General features: G+C 38.2%; 1 protein-coding gene across 2 annotated transcripts in view; it reads left to right on the top strand.

Moving 5' to 3' along the window:
• LOC121236527 overlaps nt 1–21,728 on the top strand; it is a 66,989-nt gene that overhangs the window by 16,637 nt on the left and 28,624 nt on the right. For both annotated transcript variants that reach the window (XM_041132977.1, XM_041132978.1), the window contains exons 8-14: nt 3,560–3,670; nt 4,103–4,160; nt 4,286–4,382; nt 17,175–17,210; nt 18,363–18,499; nt 18,810–18,880; nt 18,972–19,025. In XM_041132977.1, coding sequence (XP_040988911.1) covers nt 3,560–3,670; nt 4,103–4,160; nt 4,286–4,382; nt 17,175–17,210; nt 18,363–18,499; nt 18,810–18,880; nt 18,972–19,025 — 564 coding nt within the window. The remainder of the gene's footprint in view (nt 1–3,559; nt 3,671–4,102; nt 4,161–4,285; nt 4,383–17,174; nt 17,211–18,362; nt 18,500–18,809; nt 18,881–18,971; nt 19,026–21,728) is intronic.

Genomic DNA, 21,728 nt, shown 5'->3' with positions numbered 1-21,728 from the left:
GTGCAGAATGGATGGAGAGAGCTTTTGAAGAAGAAGAGGTACTTGATGTGGTTAAAGGAATGGCAAAGGACAAGGCTCCGGGCCCGGACGGTTTTTCTATGGCTTATTTCCAAGCTTGTTGGGACATTGTGCAGGAAGATATTATGAAGGTTTTTCTTGAATTTCATTCTTTTATGAAATTTGGGAAAAGTTTCAACACGACTTTTATAGTTATGATCCCTAAAAAGGTGGGGGCTGCAGAAATGCAGGATTCTCGGCCGATTGGTTTGGTTAATGGGGTGTACAAGATAATATCAAAGGTGCTTGCTAATCGTATGAGTGTGGTGATGGAACAAATTATTTTGAAGTCCCAGAAAGCTTTTATGAGGGGGAGAAAAATTCTTGACTCAGTCTTAAATGCTAACGAATGTTTGGATAGTAGAATTAAAATGGGTGAATCTGGAGTTTTGATTAAATTGGACATAGAAAAGGCGTTCGACCATGTTAGTTGGGAGTTTCTATTGTATTTACTAGGGAGATATGGTTTTGGAGAGAAGTGGTGTTTGTGGATCAAGCATTGTATTTCAACGTCGAGATTTTCCATTTTGGAGAATGGCAACCTGGTTGGTTTCATGAACAGTACACATGGATTGAGACAAGGAGATCTGCTATCTCCTTTCCCTTTTGTTCTTGTCATGGATGCTATGAGCAGAATGATTGAAGCAGCTGTGGAAGAAAGCTTTTTGTCGGGTTTTGGGCTGGGAAATGAATCTTGGAGTAGCTTAAAAGTCTCACATCTCCTTTTTGCCAACGACACTTTAATTTTTAGTGAGGCCAATCAAGAACACATTCAGTCTTTGAGAGCTCTTTTGTTATGTTTTGAAGCTGTTTTGGGCCTTAGAATTAATTTAGCCAAGTTTGAAATTGTTCCAGTGGGCTTCATTTCGAATATTTTAGGTTTGGCTAATATTTTGGGGTATAATATTTTTGTTGCCATTGAGGTATCTTGGTCTTCCCTTGGGTGCCCCTCACAAATCTGTTATGATATGGGATGGGGGATAGAGAAGATTGAGAGGAGGTTAGCTGGTTGAAAAAGTTATTTTTGTCTAAAGGGGTAGAATTACATTGATAAAGAGTAGTACGTTGTCTAATCTCCCTACATATTTCCTTTCTCTCTTCCCTTTACCGGCTGGGGTAGCAACTAAAATTGAGGAGAATTTCTTGTGTTTTTTTTTTGGGGGAGGGGGGTGTGGAGGAAAGGAAGTTTCACTTGGTGAGTTGGGATAAGGTATGTCAACCGGTCTCTAGTGGAGGTTTTGAAGTGCCAAATTTGAGGCTCTTTAGCCAAGCTCTTATTGGGAAATGGTTATGGAGATATCATATAGAAATTGATGCATTCTGGAAAAATGTGATAGATGTTAAATACGGGAGAAAGTGGGGGAGTTGGTGTTCTAATGAAGTAAGAGGAGCGTATGGGGTGGGATTGTGGAAGTCCATTCGGATGGGTCGGGTGGAATTCGTTAATCATGTTAAATTTAAGGTGGGGGCGGATCAAGGATACATTTTTGGCATGACATTTGGTGTGGTGATTCAGCCCTCAAGATTGTGTTCCCTTCTCTTTAGGATCGCAAGGGACCAAGATGCTGCAGTGGCTAATTCCTTTTCTTTTTTGTGTAATAGTCCTCAATGGAATGTTGATTTTGTGAGACGTGCATAACTGGGAAGTGAATGTAATCTCTGATTTTTTTGGAAGTTGTTCAAGGTAGGATAGCTTGCTGTGGATTCATGCAGGAAATTCCAGACTTTCGGTTCATTCCTATTACAAGGCATTAACCTGCCAAGGTGTTTGTGATTACCCCTGGAAAAACATATGGAAAGTTAAGGTGCCTAGCAAGGTGACTTTCTTCTGTTGGCTGGTGTTTCTTGATAAAATCCTGACCAGGGAAAATTTACGAAAGTGTGGACTTTGCGTCATAGATTGGTGTTCATTTTACTGATTCACCAGAAAGTTGGTGAATCAGTAAACCACCTTTTTCTTCATTGTGAGGTGGCTAAGCTTTTGTGAAACGAAATTTTTGGTAGGATGGGTATTGCTTGGGTGATGACTAAGCAGGTGGTGGATCTACTTGCTTGTTGGAGAGATGTAGAGGGGAGACAACGTATTGCTGCCATTTGGAAGATGATTCCTTTGTGCTTGATGTGGTGTTTATGGCTGTAGAGGAATGGGAGGTGTTTTGAAGACAGAGAATGTTCGATAGGAGAAATTAGGAAATTTTTCTTTGATACTTTATGTTTGTGGGCTAAGGCTATTGTAATGAATGGTGAAGAATTTCTGGGTTTGCTTTGGTCTTTTTTGTCATTTTTAGCTAGCGTATGCAGGTATTTCCTCTTGTATACTCCTGTGTACTTGGTAATAAATCTCTTATTAATTATAAAAAAAATACTACAAGTGTTGCTTCACACTCACATCATGGCAGACACTCATAGTTCTGCTAGCGACAATACAACCACTGGCAATAATAGAACATATGGTGGTAATGACAGCGACATCACACCACTGATAATAGTGATCTTGATGCCATCGACATCATGGGCATTGAGCTCTGTGGATCACTACTCTTCGCGGCAAAAAAAAAAAGTGGGTGAGTGACAGGCAAATAAGGGAAAGAAGAGAAGAAACAAGGAGAGTCAAGAGGCCAAGAATAATCACAAAGAAGAGAGTTAAATGCTAATATGCCTCAATATGATGTAGTGAGATTTGTATGGATAGCCATTTTTTAAATATTAACTTTTGGCATACCATATTTGAATAGAGTGGTGTGTAGTAGAACTATGAGTAAAGGGTGACTAAAACCCCTGTTCTGGAGTAAAATAGAACTTGAAAACTTTGAGCTCCCAAGCGGTGAGAATATCACAGGGCCGGCTATATTGTTGATGTCATGCATCCATGGTTTATACGGTATTATTTACATCATTTATTTTTTTCCCATTTACATCAGTATTTTGTGAGATTCCTCAAGTTTGCATTTAGATCAATGGAAATTTTGAGGAATGCCCTCCATTCTTCAGCATATTTACACATTCTAGTGCATATAAAATAAGTTAATGGGTTGTTTTGAAGTAACACGACCATACTTCTAACACAAAGTTTCATGTTTTGACCATATCTTAATCTCTCCACCCTTTCAAGGATAAATGAAAGGACTTGCATAGGAGAAATAAAATATCTGAAAAATTCAAAAACAAGTTTGACATATGTTAAGATAATATATGTAAGATTGATTGATCTCTTCCTTGAAATAAGATAATATACTTAAGATGGATTGATATCTTCTTTGATTACTTTTTTGTCAATTATATGTCATTGGTAAATATATATTACTTTTTCAACTATGCACTTTTTATTTTTCCATTTTTAATAAATAGGTTTTAAATTCGCTATGTTCAATGAATAAGAACACTAAATTAGTTAATTTAGTAAATTCCTGTCTCTTGTGTGATCAGTATGAATTGGAGGCAGTATCATATAAAACACTGTTGCCACTTTATGATTATTTTGTTTCCATGCCCCTATGTCCAGTTGCTTTGCTGGATGGAGTAGCAAATACTGGTGTGGTGGAACTTGGTGATGTTCAACTTGCAGCTTACCTTGCTGAGAAAAAACCAACAGGGCAACCTTTCTTTAGGAATGGTGAGTGCTACATCATTGAACATCTTAGTAAGCCACAATGAAATTATTTTTATTTTTCCTTATAAGAGAAAATAATAAATGTTTTATTGATGTAGTCCTTTTGTGCCATTTGTCGGTCCTCTATGTAGATCTTCAACTATGAAGATCATTTTTACACTGAACTTATTGGATTTTCCATGTTTTCATTCATTGTTTTGCGCTCTGACACCATTCTCTTACATCTAAAGGTCGATTTAGTAAAAATGATAAATGCATTATGTTAATCATATGGAAGGGACAAATCCAGGGCATCTTGTTTGCTATATAAGATGGAATCGTCAGCAGATGGATAATAAATTTATTAGAATTATGTAGTGTTTCCGGTAAAGCGTTTTGATTATGTCCAAGCACTCTATAATTTTGTTGTTTCTAAGCTGTTAGTAATGTACACAGGCCTTCCTTCACTTGTTGCTTTGCCTCAAGATTGTAAAACTGCAGATTGTCTTATAAGGTGAGTTTTGGTTTATATAAGGGCAATGTCCAGTATCTTTATATTGGGTGCTTGTTGCACTCCAAAAGGTCATGTTTCTACTAGATATTATGAGGGATTGACGTCGATAGATATCTTCTTTCTAGGTTTGAAGGGGAGCTTTCTGTAGATGCAGTTACAGATTGGGTTGCAACAACGGTACTTGGTTTACCACGAATTCTCTACTACACGAGGGACACCTTGGTAATTTGTAGGATATCTCTGATGTCCATATCTCGTTCTTTGTAATGTTGTTTCTTTCAAATATTTCTTTTTTTCATGGATGTGTTTTAGTGCAGCATTGATATTAACATAGAGAATTTGAAAGAACTGTGGTATTAAAAGTTACAGAAATGAACTCAAATGTCTTTTAAGAAAAGACCATCCCAGGGATCTTTGCATTTTCATCTTGGTCTGGCTAATAGTTTTACCTTTTCCCCTATTTTGCATCAGATGGTTTCTACTTCTCACAAGTGAGTGTTAAGACAGTCTTGAGGGGGAAGTTACATAATTTCATGGTTTTTAAGTTGTGATTTTTCATGATTTTTTTTGTTTTGTTATAATTAATCCTTTATGGTATCCCACATTAAAAAATTACAATTTGCATGGATATACATGCTCTGTGGTCTTCATGTATATATATCGTATTATTCATCTAGGTAGTTGTGGTAAAACTACCTACATAAAGGAGGTCTAATGAAAGACATTGCTCAATCTTTTTAAGGTCGAGCAGGCTCTTTTTGATATTTACTTTTTTGCAATTTCTAGTCTTAAGTTATATGGATTGTTGTGAAATCGTATACCAGGTTGTTTATATAAACTTTGAAGTCTTTTTGCTTTACTTTGATGTAAGATTTTCTTAGGTTCAATAACCATGAATTCTGCATAGTGTTAGGGTTTGATATGGATAGGTCACAGAGTGGTGAATGCTTGATAAAAGAGAGTAGTGGGGATGTATAGGTTTTTTTTTCCTTGGATAATAATGACAGGACCGTGCATATTAATTTAATGGGACCTAGGCCTTTCTCACATGTGTTAATAGCAGTCTGGAACAGATTTCAGTTTAGAGGTTTTATCCAAGAGATAACACAATGAAAGATATGCATCAAACACTTTATTTTCTATTATAATTTTTTTTAATTAAAATATATATAGGCACACACTGACATCACCATTCAAGTTCAATAAAAAATAATGCAGCTATACTAATTCAAACGAAATTTGGAAGTTACCTGCATTTACTATTTATCAATATTTTTGCAAACTTATATATAAGTTATGTTGCCACAAGCTAAATTGGGTGAAGCACCATCAATCCTGATAGAGTAGGCTTTAGTACAGCTTATCCTTGTTATTATTTTTCAGATGAAGTAACAAAAAGAAGAGAAACCTAAGCAATTATTGGCGTGATGAAATCTAATGACTATGTAGCGAGTGAACCTTTTATAGAGTTCAATTGGGCATCATGTGGAATCACAATTGTAATAAGTGATCTTTTGTTCTTGAGCCGTGTAACAGCCCACATGTATAGGAGGGTGGTGAATAATGGCTTGGTAAATGAGTTCTTAGATTGCTTGGGAGGGAGAAGTTTTTGACATATATAATTGATTTTTGACTTGTCCTTTAGTATGAAGCCTAGATGTGGCTTGAACCTTTTTTGATTCATTTCGAATTATATGAAAGCCAATATCAGCCGGGAATGTACCACAATAGAATGACCTGTCAAAGACATCAGGCATACAAGTGGGGGAGATTCCAACACATATGGTAGGGTGGCGAATAATTTTCTCATTACCTTGAATAGAGAACTTGAAATTTATAATGATTCTTGGGAGGCTCCAATTGTATCCTTGATTACTAGAGAATAAGCCTAAATGTGGCTTGGACTTCCATTGGTCGTTACAAGCTTTGCTCTTTTTATCTAGCCTATTGTAGTTCGCATTCCCCATCTTCCCCTATAAATCTGCATGAGTTATAAAAAAATGTTATCGTTATGGAAAAGTGGGAAATTTCGGTTGACCCCGGCCCCCCTTCCCTGTGCTTTGTAATGATTGTAATTAGGCACCTATGGTTTTTTTAAAGCAAGAACCCCTTGTGCTACGAAATACTTTCAATCTGCTTCTGTACAAGAACGAGATACTATTTTTGTTTCCTTCTCTTTCATGAAACCAAAAATCTCTCAAAAAGGTTTAGTATGTAGTAGTAGATCTTCTATACGAAGGAGACCCTGCATAATCAACATTTGAAAAGGCTTCCATCATGAGATGTCGTTTTGGCCTATATATCAATACATGACCAAAAGCTCGTATTGGATAGAGAATTTAACTTCATTGTATACACCCATTTACATTCATAGCTTTTCTCCAAATTGGATTGTTGAATGTCCTAGGCAAGAAGACCAAGAAAGTGGGGTGAAACAATAGAATGAAGTAGATAAGGCATGCCAGGAAACAGACTGACTAATAGTTTGTTGTGTGACACAAGAACAAACACTTTTAGGAGAGCAATAGGTCGTAAGTTTGAAGCACTTGGTAAATCCAGATCTGAAGAGAGAGATAAAGATGGTGGAGGTACTGGTGCTAGTGGCCTTCGGTGAGAAGAAAAACATGCAAAGGAACTATGGAAGATGCTAGTGAAGGGTTGAATGGTGTAGGATCAGATGGTGATGGTAGAAGAGTGAGGGTATATAGTGGAAGGGATGATGACACTACAAGATCACACTCACTTCTATGGCAAAAAATAGGGTAATGTCACTCTGGGTTTGAGAGTAACCAAGTGACACATTTTGTAGCACGTTCATCATGTTTATCAAAACTAGGGCCTAGGTGTTGAGCATAATAAATACCCCCTTACATCTTTGGTGAAATAGAAAAGGAAGTCTAGGCAGAAAACAGAAAGTGAGAGACTTCATCTAGAATTGAGGAAGGCATGCTGTTAATAAGGTGACAAGTCAGGACTGATTGACTTTAGAATCATTTATAGCCATGCATGTGATGTAAAAGCCCTTGAGAATGTAATAAATGGTGATTTTTTCTTTTAGCCACACTGTTCTATTGTGGGGTGAGTATATGAGATTTGATAAAGAATGCCATATTACTTATGTTAGGAGCAAAGGAAGTGGGGTAGTATTTGCTAGCATTCTCTTAATGCAAGATTTGAATTGTGTCCAAATTTTATTTTGCTTTCTGTGTGAAAGATTTCAAATATGAAAAAGTACCCACATCTGGCCTTCATGGCAGCCATATCATACAAGAACGATCATCCAAAAGTGTCGCAAAAATGATATCTAATTGATTATCAGATTGTGGTAGAAAAGACACACGGTAGTATTAACTAATTTGACACACTTCACAAGGGAAACAAGATACATTACATTTACAATATTCCTAATCCGATATTTCAAATAGAGGGAGGGATGAAGAAGACAACAATGCCATTCATAAGAGGATGTGTGTGCACATATGGGTTAAGGCTTCAAGCTAATATAGGTCGTAACATTCATCACCTGTACCAATCTTCCTAGTCTTGAGATTCTGAAAGATGAAGAGGGAAAAAGCATGCTGAACATTGATAAGTTTAGGTAATCTTACCAATAGGCAACAAACTCAATGGCAAGCCACTGACGCATAAAATAGATGATGAAGACATAGAATCATTGAGTTTAGTGAATCCAATGCCTTTAATTTTAGCGATGTAACTATTATAATGAGTAACATCTTTTGAAGATTCCTTATGATGTAAATCAAATAAGGTTCTAGAAAAAAAAAGTCATGTCGACAGAGGAAGAAGACATGTGGATGCAGTAATTGATGAAGCAGGAGTAGCAATGGAAGATGAAGTGGCCTGTTTGCAAGACAATTAGTGAGCATATTTGCCCCTCCATAAAAGCGATCAAGCTGAATCTGGAGGTGGGCTAGAGCAGAAGGATGGTGAGGCATTATCCTCACAAATGGCCATGCTAAGCAGGGCTAGATGTTCTTCCATGCAATATGGTTACAAATATTTGCCCCTTCTCTACTTCTTAGTTTTGAAGCTTTCTTAGGCTTGAGAGTTAGGCCTCGTTTGTTTTCACAACTTTTTTTTTTTTTTGATAAGTTCGTTTGGTAAGTCGTGTGTGTGTTGTTTGTTTTCACAACTCCTCACAACTCATCTCATCATTACAACTTTCTCAAATTTCCATACAAAATAAAATAAACAATTCAACTTTTTCAAATATCAATACAAAAATAATATTAAAAAAATATATTCTAACAATATTTTATTCCACTTTAACTTTAATCTCAACTCATCTCATCTCATCTGCGAAAACAAACGAGGTCTTAATCTCTCAAAGTCTGAACTGGTGGGGGTTGTCCCTGGCGCGAAGAATTTAGCCTGCTTATTGGGATGTAAGGTATCATCTTCACCCTTGAAGTATCTTGGCTTACCATTGGGTGCTCCCTTTAAACTAGAGAGGATTTGGAATGGCATGGTTGAAAAGGTGGAGCGCAGTTTGGCTTCTTGGAAGAGGTTGTATTTGTCTAAAGGTGGTAGGCTCACTTTGATTAAAAGCACTCTTTCTAACTTACCCGCCTATTTTCTGTTCATCCTCCCGCTCCCCACAAAGGTTGCCAACTGTATAGAGAAGCTACAACGGGACTTCGTGTGGAGTGGATTAAGGGAAGAGTTCAAAGTTCAATTGTTAATTGGTCACTTTTATGTACCCCAGTTTCTGGGGGTGGTCTGGGGATTCGTAACTTGATGAAATCAACCAAGCCCTGTTGGGTAAATGGTGGTGGAGATACCAAAATGAAAGGGGGGCCCTATGGAAGTCCGTTATAGATTCACAGTTTGGGGAGGATAGTGCTCAAATGAGGTATGTGGCACATATGGGATGGGTATGTGGAAATACATTAGGAGACACTGGGAGATCTTCCAAAGACATGAACATATTGTGGTGCGTGACGGCTCGTGTCAGATTTTGGTATGACAAATGGTGGGGTGAACGTAGCCTTCAAGACACCTTGCTTGCCATTTTTGAGATCACACGAGAAAAGGATGTAGCGATAGCCAATCTTCTAGTCTTTTCTAGTGGCTCCCCTCAATGGAATGTAAAATTTATTAGGGCAGCCCAAGATTGAGAGATGGAGACTATCACACAGTTCTATGAGGCATTGTATTCTATAAGCATGACAGAGGGTACCATAGATAAGATGAACTAGAGCCCTTCCAAGAAAGGTCAGTTAACGGTTAGATCGTTTTACCAAATTCTAACGATCCTTGGAATGACCACCAATGGAAGAGTATATGGCATATGAAAGTTCCTTCAAAAGCACCTTTTTTCGTATGGACAAGATCTCCACCACAGATAATTTTAGGAAACATCGGGTAATGGTATTAGACTAGTGTTGTATGTGTAAGAAGAATGGTGAATCAATAGATCATTTGTTTTTACACTGCTAGGTGGCTCAGACCATGTGGGATGATTTTTTGCGAGGATTGGATTGTATGGGTCATGCCTCTTAGACTGGTGGATTTCCTTACAAGCTGGAGAGGCCTCCGAGGCAACTCACAAGTGGCAGTGATCCAGAGAATGGTTCCTATATGGATGTGTTGGTGCATTTGGCGGGAGAGAAATGATAGAAGTTTCGAAGATCGTGAGAGAACAATGGATGAGCTTAAAGTTTTCTTTTTTGAAAATTTGTTCTTATGGGCAGGGGCTATTGTTTGTAATGGGCTAAATGTCTATGATCTTCTACTTTCGTTTGTAAACTCTAATTAGGTTATTCTCATGTATACTCCTTGTGTACTTGGGTTTTGCCTACTTCTATGAATAAAACTTCTTGATTACCTATAAAAAAAAAGTTGGAATGTAGAGGTAGGCCAAGAGGATGGCGAGGTATTATCCTGAAAAATAGATTGATTGGCAGAGCCAAATGATCTACCATGCAAATACCATCAATAGTCAATGGTTAGTGTAACCACAATGGGTGCACAATGAGGTTTTTGTGACCACCCTTAGTGTCACATTCCCTATGTGCATCTTGGCCACCATGACCTTTATGCCCTGTTGTAATACTAGTAGGACTCCCATAAGAGATAATTGAAGTAGATGTCTCACTATTTTGATCAGAACCCAATTGAGACCTGGGTTTAGACAATGTTGCATGCTGAAGTTTGGAGGACATATCGGGAAATGAGGGAAGTTGTAGACTAGCCAAAATCTTGGAATGAATAGGCACATATTTGGCTTCAAGTCAACAAGGAAGCGAACAAAACTGAAGTCTCCACCCTGTTACTGCACATGCCAAACATCGGAGGTAATAGATTGATTAATCTTTAGCTCTGTAACATATACCCATCACCTTAGAGTAGCATTCTTCAAGCGGCAAAATAATCTTCTCGAGCCCAAAGAATTGCTTGCACAACTCATAGATCCGAGTAACGTTTCTGCTACCAATAATACATCTACTTAAGCCACTCTCATATTTCTTTAGCAGTGTCAAGATTCATCAAACAAGAGCTAATATTAGGTTCAAGGCTAGATAACATGAGAGGCAAGATTTAAGCCTCATCTTGTTCCCATTGAGAGCATATGTGGTACTGTTACGGAGACAATTTAGGATATTATGGGATTTGATTTGTAATATTTTAGGGATGTTTTCCTTTATATCTAGATTGTATATAGCAGATAATTAGGTTGTAAATAACGTTGGAAATACTTACCTTGTATAGCATTTAGGCGCTGGAAATCTGGCAACAACTATGTAAATCTCTTCTATATATAATGAAAGCAAACCTTATGGAAACGGTATTCAAACCAACTTTGACATGGTACCAGAGCCCCTCTGATTTCCGTCGCTTTGGTCATAATCACAGGGTGCGATTTTTCTTCGCTGTTCTTGGGAGGATTTTTTTTCTTGATTCAGCAAGTTCTTTATTGCTCTTAGTGGGTCTCAGTGCTTTCTATGGGGTCAAACCTTGTGGGTTTGAGTTTTTGGTGGCTGTCGGACCAGTTTTTCAGTGTTGCAAACTCTGTCCTTTGGTGCGGGCCACTTCACTTGGTGGTTTTTCCTGGTGGCTATGCCTCTTTGTGGTTTTTGGCATTATCTGGTGGTTGTTGTGTGGCAATCGACCACTTCTGGCGTGGTTGATGACGGAGCTAGTCATCGATTGTTCTTCTCCGAGTGTTATCGGCACTTTGTTTTTTTTTTCTGATGCAGGTATCTCTCGTGGGCCTTCTTGTTTGGGCTTAATCTGTTTGAGCTCGTATTTCTCAATTGGGGCTTGTGTTACGTGACTGATCTAGGCCTTCTTGTTTATGCTGGTGAATATTAAGTGCGCTGGTTGCATTTTGGGCCTTTTCACTTTTTGAATTTTGACAATTTTTTTGAGTTGGGGCTTGCCGATTATTGTGCTGCTTATTGCCGTGATTGTCTGAAATTTTCTAGTTGGACTTATTACTATTTTTAAGTGGCTTTTCGTCATGTCTCTTGAAAATAATATTGTTCGATTTACTGGAAAGAATTTTCCAACGTAAGAATTTCAATTTAAAATGTTTTTAAAAGGGAAAGAATTATCAACTCATATTGATGGTTCTGGTCAAATTCCCACTGATGAAAAAGAATTTGCACAATGGGAGGTCAAGGATGTGAAAGTGGTTTCTTGGCTGTTGGGGACAATTGAGGATCTTGGACCAATCTTTGCTGTTTTACTACGGCTCAAGCTATGTGGGACTATCTCCATCGCATTTATCACCAAGATCACAGTGCTCGGAAATTCCAATTGGAGTTGGAAATTAGCAATTATACTCAAGGTAATTTGATTGTTGAACAATTTTATTCTGGTTTTGTTAACCTCTGGAGCGAGTATTTTGCAATTGTTCATGTTAAGGTTCCCCTGGCGGCACTAGTGGCGCTTTAAGTGGTTCATGCTGAGAGTCAACATGACCAATTTCTGATGAAGCTTCGGCTTGAATTTGAACCTGTCCAGGCTGGTTTATTGAATCGTAACCCGGTTCCTTCATTGAATATTTGCTTGGGAGATTTATTGCGTGAAGAACAGCGGTTATCCACTCAGATGGGTATGACTTCTGAGAAGGTCTTTTCTGAGGCAGTGAATGTAGCCTATGTAGCACAAGGGAGGAACAAATTGCAGTGTTTCAGTTGCAAGGAATTTGGTCATATTGCCCGCAATTGCTCTAAGAAAGTTTGTAACTACTGCAAGAAAGAGGGTCATATCATCAAAAACTGTCGAGTGCGGCCTCAAAATTGCCAATCCCAAGCTTTTCAGGCTACTGTTCAGTCCTCTTCTTCTTCTGCACCTCCCACTATAAGCTATGATTCACCTGTTCTCACACTAGCAATGGTCCAACTGATGATTGTGTCTACTTTTACGACCTTAGGCCTATAAGGTACGGGTGCTAACTCAACTTCTTGGATTGTTGATTCGGGCGCTTCTAATCATATGACTGGTAATACGACGGGTCTCCATGGTGTTCGTAAGTATAGAGGCAAGTAAAATCTTCAAATTGCTAATGACAGTACTCTTCCTATTACTTCTGTTGGTAATTTGGGCTCTTCATTTCGCAATGTTTTTGTCTCTCCTAGCTTGTCTACCAATTTGATTTCTGTTGGACAATTGGTAGATAATAATTGTGATGTTCATTTTTCTTATGGTGGTTGTCTTGTGCAAGATCAGGTGTCAGTGACGGTGATTGTGAAGGGGCCTTAAGTGGGACATTTATTTCCTTTACAATTTTCTATTCCTAATGTTGTTTCTCTTGCTTGTATGACTACTACCAATAATAATGAAGTATATCTTAAAAAATTGGGTCATCCTAATTCTATTGTCTTGGCTCATCTTATGAAACATGGTTTGTTGGGCAATAAAGATTCATTTACTTCTTCTCATGTGTCTTTTGATTGTGCTACTTGTCTTGGTAAAAGTAAAACTTTACCTTTTCTTGCGCATGGTAGTCATGCTTCTAATTGCTTTGAACTTGTGCATACTGATGCTTGGGGTGTGAGTCCTGTTCTTTCTCATGGCCAGTATTATTATTTTGTGACGTTTATCGATGATTATAGTCAATTCACTTGGATATATTTTCTTCATTCTAAAGCTGACGTGTTTTGTCTTTAAAAAATTTGTTGCGCTTGTTGAGACATAGTTCAGTACTTGTATCAAAACTTTACGCTCCGACTCGGGGGGGGGGGGGGGAGTACGTGTCTCATTCTTTTCAGACTTTTCTTCAGCAAAAGGGGATCATTTCCCAGCGTTTTTGTCCTTATACCCTTTAACAAAATGAAGTCGCTAAGCATAAGAATCGTCATCTCTTATATATCGTTCGTACTTTGTTGATTTATTATTCTGTACCTTCTATGTTTTGGGTAGAAGATTTATCTACTGTTGTCTATTTGATCAATCGTTTGCCTATTGCCACTCTAAATTATGATTCTCCCTATTTTTGATTATTTGGGAGAAAATTTTCGATTATTTGGCATATCTCCTGAGTATCAATCCTTTCATACTTTTGGGTGTGTTTGTTTTGTTTATCTGCCACTTGTTGAGCATCACAAGCTTGTTGCCCAGTCTGCACGTGTGCCTTAATGGGATATAGTCCTACTCAGAAATGATTTGTTTGTTGTGATGCTCATGTAAACAAATTTCGGATCTCCTGGAATGTGATTTCTTCAAAAGTCAATATTTCGTTCAGTCTCAGGTTATTTCTGATCCTCCTATTACTCTTCTTCCCGCTTTTGATGATGTGTCTTCTTCTATTGAGCGATTTAAACCAGGTGTGGTGTATTATCGACGTCTTCCCCCTTCTTCAACGCCCCTTCCAGACACTGATCCTTCATCTGCTTCTACGTTTCCTATACCTTGGTGCTCCACCTGGGTTACACATCAACCGGATAGGTATGGTTTTCCTCATACCTCGCTTACTACCACTCTTGACACTTTCTATTCCTCACTCTTATACCTAGGCAGCCACCCAAGCATGTTGGTAGCAGGCCATGCAAGAAAAAACCCAAACTCTTGAAGACAATCACACTTGAAATCTTTTGACTTGTCCCTCTAATGTCAAACCTATTGGTTGTAAATAGGTGTACTCAGTCAAGTTTCGGTCTGATGGCTCACTGGACAGATATAAGGCCCGTCTCGTGGCTCTTGGGAACTGGTAGGAGTATGGTATTGATTATGAAGAGGCATTTGCACCTGTTGCCAAACTGACTACTGTACGGACTATCTTGGCACTTGTTGCATCACAGGGGTGGTCTCTCCGGCAGATGGATGTGAAGAATGCTTTTCTACATGGAGATTTGAATGAAGAAATCTATATGTCTCCACCTCCCGACATGTTTGCTACACCTTCCTCAGAGGTTTGTCGGCTACGCCGATCCTTGTATGGACTGAAACAGGCTCCGCGTGCATGGTTTGATAAATTTCGCTCTACCCTGCTTGCTTTTCATTTTACTTAGAGTCAGTTTGATTCCTCTTTTTTTCTTCGCAAGACTTCTGCAGGAATTGTATTGCTTCTGGTTTATGTTGATGACATTGTGATTGCTGGCTCTGATACTGAGTTAATTAAGCAATTACAACAGCATCTCAAGGCCTTTTTTCACATGAAAGATCTTGGTCCCTTGCAATACTTTCTTGGCCGAGAGGTGCAGATTACTCCTACTGGTACATTGTTACACCGGCACAAATACACGCAGAAAGTGATTTCATTGGTTGGTCTCCAATCAGGTAACTCTATTCTTACTCCCTTGGAGGTAAATCGTAAGCTTCATCAGGAGGAAGGCGATCTTCTATCAGATCCATCCTTGTATCGGCAGCTTGTTGGGAGTTTGAATTACTTGACGATTACTCGTCCTGACATTTCTTTTGCTATGTAGCTGGTCAGTCAATTTATGCAGGCCCCTTGACATCTTCATTTAGCCGTTGTCTGCCGCATTATCCAATATCTGACGGACAACTCTACACGCGGGTTATTCTTTCCTAAGGAATCTTCCTTACAGTTGGTGGGGTATGCTGATGTTGATTGGGCTGGATGTGCGGATACTTATCGCTATGTTACTGGCTGGTGCATGTTCTTAGGCAATACACTCATTTCTTGGAAGAGTAAGAAGCAAGACAAAGTTTCCATGTCCTCCACCGAGTTTGAGTATCGTGCTATGTCTTCCGCATGCTCTAAGATCACATGGTTTCGTGGGTTATTGGGTGAACTTGGTTTTCCTCAGCTTCATTCCACTCCTCTTCATGCTAATAATAGCAATGCGTTTTAGATCACCGCTAATCCTGTCTTCCATGAGCGTACGAAACATATCGAAGTCGATTGCCATTCCATACATGAATCCTTTGACAAACATGTGATTACTCTTCCTCACATTTCCATCGAACATCAAACTGCAGACATATTCACTAAAGCTCTTTCTTGGCACCGGCATCAGTTCTTGGTTGACAAATTGATGTTTCTTGATCTACTAGCATCAATTTGAGGGCGGATGTTACGGAGATAATTTAGGATATTATGGGATTTGATTTGTAATATTTTAGGGATGTTTTCCTTTATATCTAGATTGTATGTAGCAGATAATTAGGCAGTAAATAACGTTGGAAAATACTTACCTTGTATAGCATTTAGGCACTGGAAATCTGGCAACAACTATGTAAATCTCTCCTATATATAATGAAAGCAAACCCTATGGAAAGGGTATTCAGACCAACTTTGACAGGTACTAGTTAAGTTGGGCTTCTTATCAATTAAATGGCTAAGGTGTGCGGCCACAGAACAAATAACCCTACCATCCAACTTCACAGATCATGGGCTGATTAAAGATAGATGTAGGAGGCAATGTCACAGATGTGATTCTGGCTAATTTATTTAGTTTTCATACATATTTAATACTTGTATATTGGTTTGCTGTTGTTTGAATTAGTTTTTGTAGTATTTTGGCACTAATTACTATGGCAAATTTTAGCTTGTAATGAATTAGATGTGGTGTATATTGGCTTGTATTGGTTTTATATATTGGAACTAAATGGCCAGAATTGGAGAGTATTGACATGTATCAACTATCAAGTATAAACCAGGCTTAAACACCCTATAGGACCTGTACATACCAGATCGGATTCAGATTGCAAACAGGATCAGTTACCGGTTTGTTGTCAGATTGACCCGGATAAATGGGTTTGGTGATGGGTTAAGCCGTATAAGTATAAATAAGAACCAATGATATACCAACTATGGGTATGGATTCCCCTTGCCGGGTATGGATTCCCCTTGCCAAAAAAGCTATCATTCTGATGAGGAATGAACTTTTAATTCAGATTTACAAAATATCCAAGCCGAGCAACCAAACACACTCCTTTCTTCAACTCCATCAATGAAAAATATTGCTACTGAGCATCTTCAACTACTAAGAACTCAATAGCTAGCACAGGAGGGGAACCAACAACAGCCACCTGCATCAGTCAGCAATGGAAACGACCAAAAACATCATTTACGGCCACGGTGAGACCATGAAACCATCACTGGCAGCACTGATTCCAGGTGAAGTTATGGTTCAAAGAGAAAGAAGAGGAAATGGAAAAGAGCAAAAATGCTGGGTATTTCGAAATCTTTTCAACCCTCATGGATTATGCTTGAAACAATTATACCCTCAAAAAACTATGTTTGTGTTCAACCATGAGGCTGTTGCTGAAGCCCTTTTGGTGCACGAAACATCTCAGGAAGGCCCTCCTTATTTTTATTGTCAGTCACTTGTGATTTTTACATCCGTAGAGAGATACATGTTTATGGTTTCTTGGAATGGTTTGTTTGGGGAATCAGTTTATATGAATAAAAGCAAAGATAAGAAGATTAATTGTGCAATAGAAATAACTTGCTTTTATAATCTCATTGTTGCAGTCCTCTGATTGGATTTAGTTTTCAGATCACCTTGTCTATTTGAGCTTTTTTTGCCTTTATTTTCTGTCTTTATTGAATGACATGTAACTGAATTTCAATTTCAGGTGCCAAATTTTCTGGCGAAAAGTGGTCGTCATAAGGTAATTACCCCCTCCACCTTTTTATTTTTATTTTTTTATTTCCATATATTTATCATGCATTTTTCCTGTCTCTTGCGCTTTGATTACTAGTCATAGTTACAATATCGAATTGAATTTATTAATGACCTCTTCGTTAGTTGTAGAGGAACTGTAGGCTGTAGCTATAGCTGTACTTGTCAGGAATGTTTTCTCTTTCTTTTGAGTCGAGATCAAGTACTTAATCCAAATTTGTACCGCAACTGTTATGAATGTGATAACTTCTCAAACAGGGAAGTCTTCGAAATTGTGAATGGTTTTCTTTTTATTCAAGGTGTTGACAAGTTGAGCATATCTATTTTCTATGGGGTGCTTATGTTTACCACTCTCCTCTACAAGTTTCAAAACTCCCATGCTTCTTAACCATGCTTGTATTTAGCAAAGTAAAATTAAGGTTAATCTAGCATGCTGCAGTAACTGGCTGACTTGTATATTATGAAACTGGAATCATATAGATTTAGAAACCAGTCAACTGTTAGTTTTGGACATCTCAATGCTTCTTTTACCAAAATTTCCCCTTATTCTATAGCTTTGTCCCTAATTTTGGTTATTTAAAATGGATGTTGACATCATTTTTTCATTGACTGCTTATCTTGAAATTATTTACATGCCATGTGCGTAACTGATGCTACTATGCTGCATCCTTTCCTACAGGCTGGGGAATAACTGTGTTAGGGAAATTCATTCAGTGTCTTAAGTGGTGTTAAGTGAAAATGAAGATAATTTAAAACTTTTATACATCTTTTAAGAATTTGGTACCAGGAACTCTCTGGAATGCTATTCTGTCATCAGTTGATGTTACAAGCATTATGATGCAAAGAACTTGGTATTCCTCAATGGATCCTTTTCCACACTCAATATATCCTCTTTAGTTGGCAAGTTCTATGCCTAAATTTCATTATCTTCTAGGGGCCGCCTATCATGCAAATTAAATTACAGGCACACACAACACATGCTATTTAAAAATTTCAGATACATTATTCTTTTTGAGATTGATGACTTTTGTAGTTTGATGTGCAATTCAATTAATTCAATAATTGGATGTATTAATTTGTGAAAAATTTTCTTTATATTTTGTTTCTAAGAGTTTGTGGGTTTCATGCTCCTGGCTCATAGGTAAAAGTCATTTTCTTCTCAAAAACTGGGGAACGTGCTGCTCCATTTGTACGTCAAGCTGCTAAAAATTATTGGGCATATGCCTCTTTTGCATTTGTACTGTGGCGCGAAGAAGAATCTTCCTTCTGGTGGAACTCGTAAGTGGATTTGCTTGCTTGTATCTGTTAGGACACATGAATCGATGATTTGATGAAATAGGTTCTCTTTTAAGTTTTTTTCACAGCGCCTATGTGTTTGCTGTTTCAATACGATAAATAATTTTATCTGCTAATAAAAAAGCAGTACTTTTCTATCAATTTTGTCTATAATTGTAAGAAGAATTAAATCATATTTCCACATTTTGCATCATTGATTGCCTGATCTAGAATCAGAATGGTTAAAGGGTTAGTCTATTTCAACGTTTACACTACTTCTGGATCTTGACACTTTTTGTTATGATTACTACAGGCTAGAGGTGGAATCTGCACCTGCTATAGTTTTTTTGAAAGATGCAGGAGTAAAACCTATCGTTCACCATGGCATGTTTCTCTGTTTAACTTGGTGCCTTTAAATCAGTCTGATCTAAGTTCTGCACTTTTGTGACAAGCTAAGCTGTGAGTTTTGTTGCAGGTCTGGTTAACAGTTCATGGTTTTCAAATATTATGGAACAGAATAAGCAGCAAGGTATTGCTGTTTTTCCTTACCTGTTTAGTATTTGAGCTTTTAGTATTGCTGCTATCAAAATTAATTTTGCCTTGTTATCTTACAAAATTAAAATCATGTACTGGAGTATCTATCCCTCGACTTTTTGTTACTTTTCTATTTTTGTAATTTGATATTCATTACTTTAATTGATCAAGCTTTAGGATTTTCTCTCTTTAGTGTTTTCTCTCTGTACACTTTTTCTCCTTCATTGTCACAATGGGTGATCTGCTCCGGTGACCATTGCTGGAAATAATTTTCTTTCCCTGTTTTTTGAGTTATTCAGCAGTGACAATGGGCTTGATTAAACATTTATTAATAGAGACAAGAGTTTTTTTTTTATCATTGGAGGGGGAATACTATCTTTGTATCACTGAGAAGAATAGGAAGTTTACGAAGGAGTTGGTCCTCAGCTTTGTCAGCTCTCGTTGGCTTGCGAATACTGTGGAAGAATTCATTCTCGGAGGGAAAGAAGAGTTTTTGCAAGACGTATCGCGATGGTGCTAAGGCATTGTTTGCTCGCCGGCGTTTTAACGATTTTGGACAATTCCTAGAAGTTACGGATTATGGTGGCAGTGGGCGGCAAGGCCTTCTAGCGATCCCGTGTGATGACCCGGACTTTGCCAAGTCCCCCTTTCATGTTTTTTTTTTTTTTTTTTTTTTTTTTTTTTTTTTTTTTAATATTATTTTAGTTATTGGATAAGTGCTAGGTGTTAGAGGAATGCCTCAAGGTATGTTCTATTTTGGACCTTAGAGTTCTAGGCTTAAAGAGCCCACAAGAGAAAGAAGAGGAAAAAAAGCTCAAAAAGGCCCATGTGGATTTCGGCCAACTAGAATGGAATTAGGGTTTGGAAGCCCAAAGTTGATTTCTAAGGTTGGTGGAGGCGCCACATGGCATAAGACGAGCATTTTTGTTCTTTTCTAGAAACTCATCATTTGGAACCTAGGAAAATAGCAAGTGTGACACTTGTCCAACATGTATAAGGTTCTAGAAGAAGTGAGTGGAAGAAACAAGGATGTGGTCGTCGGGTTAGGGCTTACACGCCCACATGCAAGGCCCCATTCTGTAGTTGACACTTGTCAAGCATGAAGAGAGACCTTTGGAGTTCCAAGAATATCTTACTTGGGAAGAGAGAGAGAGGCATGTTCTAGAAGAATTTTGGAAGAGCAAGAGAGAGAGAGGGGGGCAACGGCAATAGCATGGGGAAACTCAAGGGACACCTTGGGAAGAGTTAGGGTTTTGGCCAACACAAGGGACACACACTCCACTTGTCACATGGCAACCATGCACACGAAATAGAGTTCCAAGGAAGATTAGGTTTTTGTGTTTTGAGCTTTGAGCCACCAAGTGCATTGTATCTAGACAAATGAGGAAGGGCAAAAATGGAAGGTGAGGCAAGAGAGGGTTTCAGTTTTTGAGGAGCCGCATGCCATTTCTAAGAAGGGACTTTTGGTTTTCCAATGCAATCCCATCATAGGGAAGAGGAAGAGACTCTTTTGCCAAGAAGCCAAGTGGCATCCATGCACAAGACCTTTGGTATTTCAAGAAGGGAGGGCGACTCCTATATAAGGGCATAGCCGAAAATCATGGAGGTCTTTTGCTCAAGTTCTTAACTTTTCTTCCAAGGAATTGTGGCCACCACTACTTTTCTCTCTAGCTCTCACACTTTCTCATATTTTCTCACCAACCAAATGCCACCATTCTCTTCACTATTTCGAAAATCACAAAGGATTTCTCCTACACCATTCGAGAAGAAGGGAAGCCCAAGGAGGTAAGAACTATCCCACTATTTCTTGCACATACACGCACGGCCAAGAGGAAAAACAAAACCTACAAAGTTTCAGTTCTAGGGTTTCCCACACAAACACACACGTTCACTTGGGAAACTAGGAATTTTCTTCAAGGAAAGGAAGAACCCGAAGTATTCTTCTTGTTTTAAGCACATGAACACGAAGTATAGAGTGAATGAAGGCCACGACCACCACTTGGAAGAAAGGCTAGGGTTTTTATCCTTGAGGGTTTCGGATTCTAGGGTTTTTCCATGAGAAAGCATTTTCGAAAACCTTAGACACTCACACTCACCCTTATTTCGAGACTAGGGTTTCTCTAGTCATCTTCTAATGCCTTATATATATATTTTTCAGGTTTTGCTATTTTATACATTAGATTTTCGTAAGTAAACTTCCAACTTACTCTTGATAACGCTTATATATATTTCGTGAACTCTTGTTTGTTTATCATTGTTTGAATCTTGTTATCTTGATTATGTGTATGCTCGATTTTGATGAAAGGATGAGATGCCATGTTTTCATGATGATTTGTTGAAGTATATTTCGAATATGTCACGTTAAGGTTTCGGTTTTGACATGTATATGTGCTATGCATGCTTGTTTTGATATATGAATGTGTAGAAGTATGAGTATATGTGTTGTGATGATGAAAATCCCTGTTGGAGGACTTGTATGAATCGGCCATGGCTATACCAAGGGTATACAAATCTGTTTGGCTTATTGGCAAGTATGATTCGACTATGTTTACATGTATTCGTCATATGATTGCATGTTCTAATATTTTCAAGCCATATTGCAAGATGCATGTTGCTAATTGGGCTATATGTTTCGGTTTTTACATGTTGCATGAGTATGATAAAGTGTAGCATCATGTGTCTATGTCTCATGCGTCTA

This window comes from Juglans microcarpa x Juglans regia, chromosome 6S (genome assembly GCF_004785595.1).
Source record: "Juglans microcarpa x Juglans regia isolate MS1-56 chromosome 6S, Jm3101_v1.0, whole genome shotgun sequence".
Taxonomy (NCBI): Eukaryota; Viridiplantae; Streptophyta; class Magnoliopsida; order Fagales; family Juglandaceae; genus Juglans; species Juglans microcarpa x Juglans regia.
Note: the sequence above shows the minus strand (reverse complement) of the source record. Positions and strands in the feature narration are given on the sequence as shown.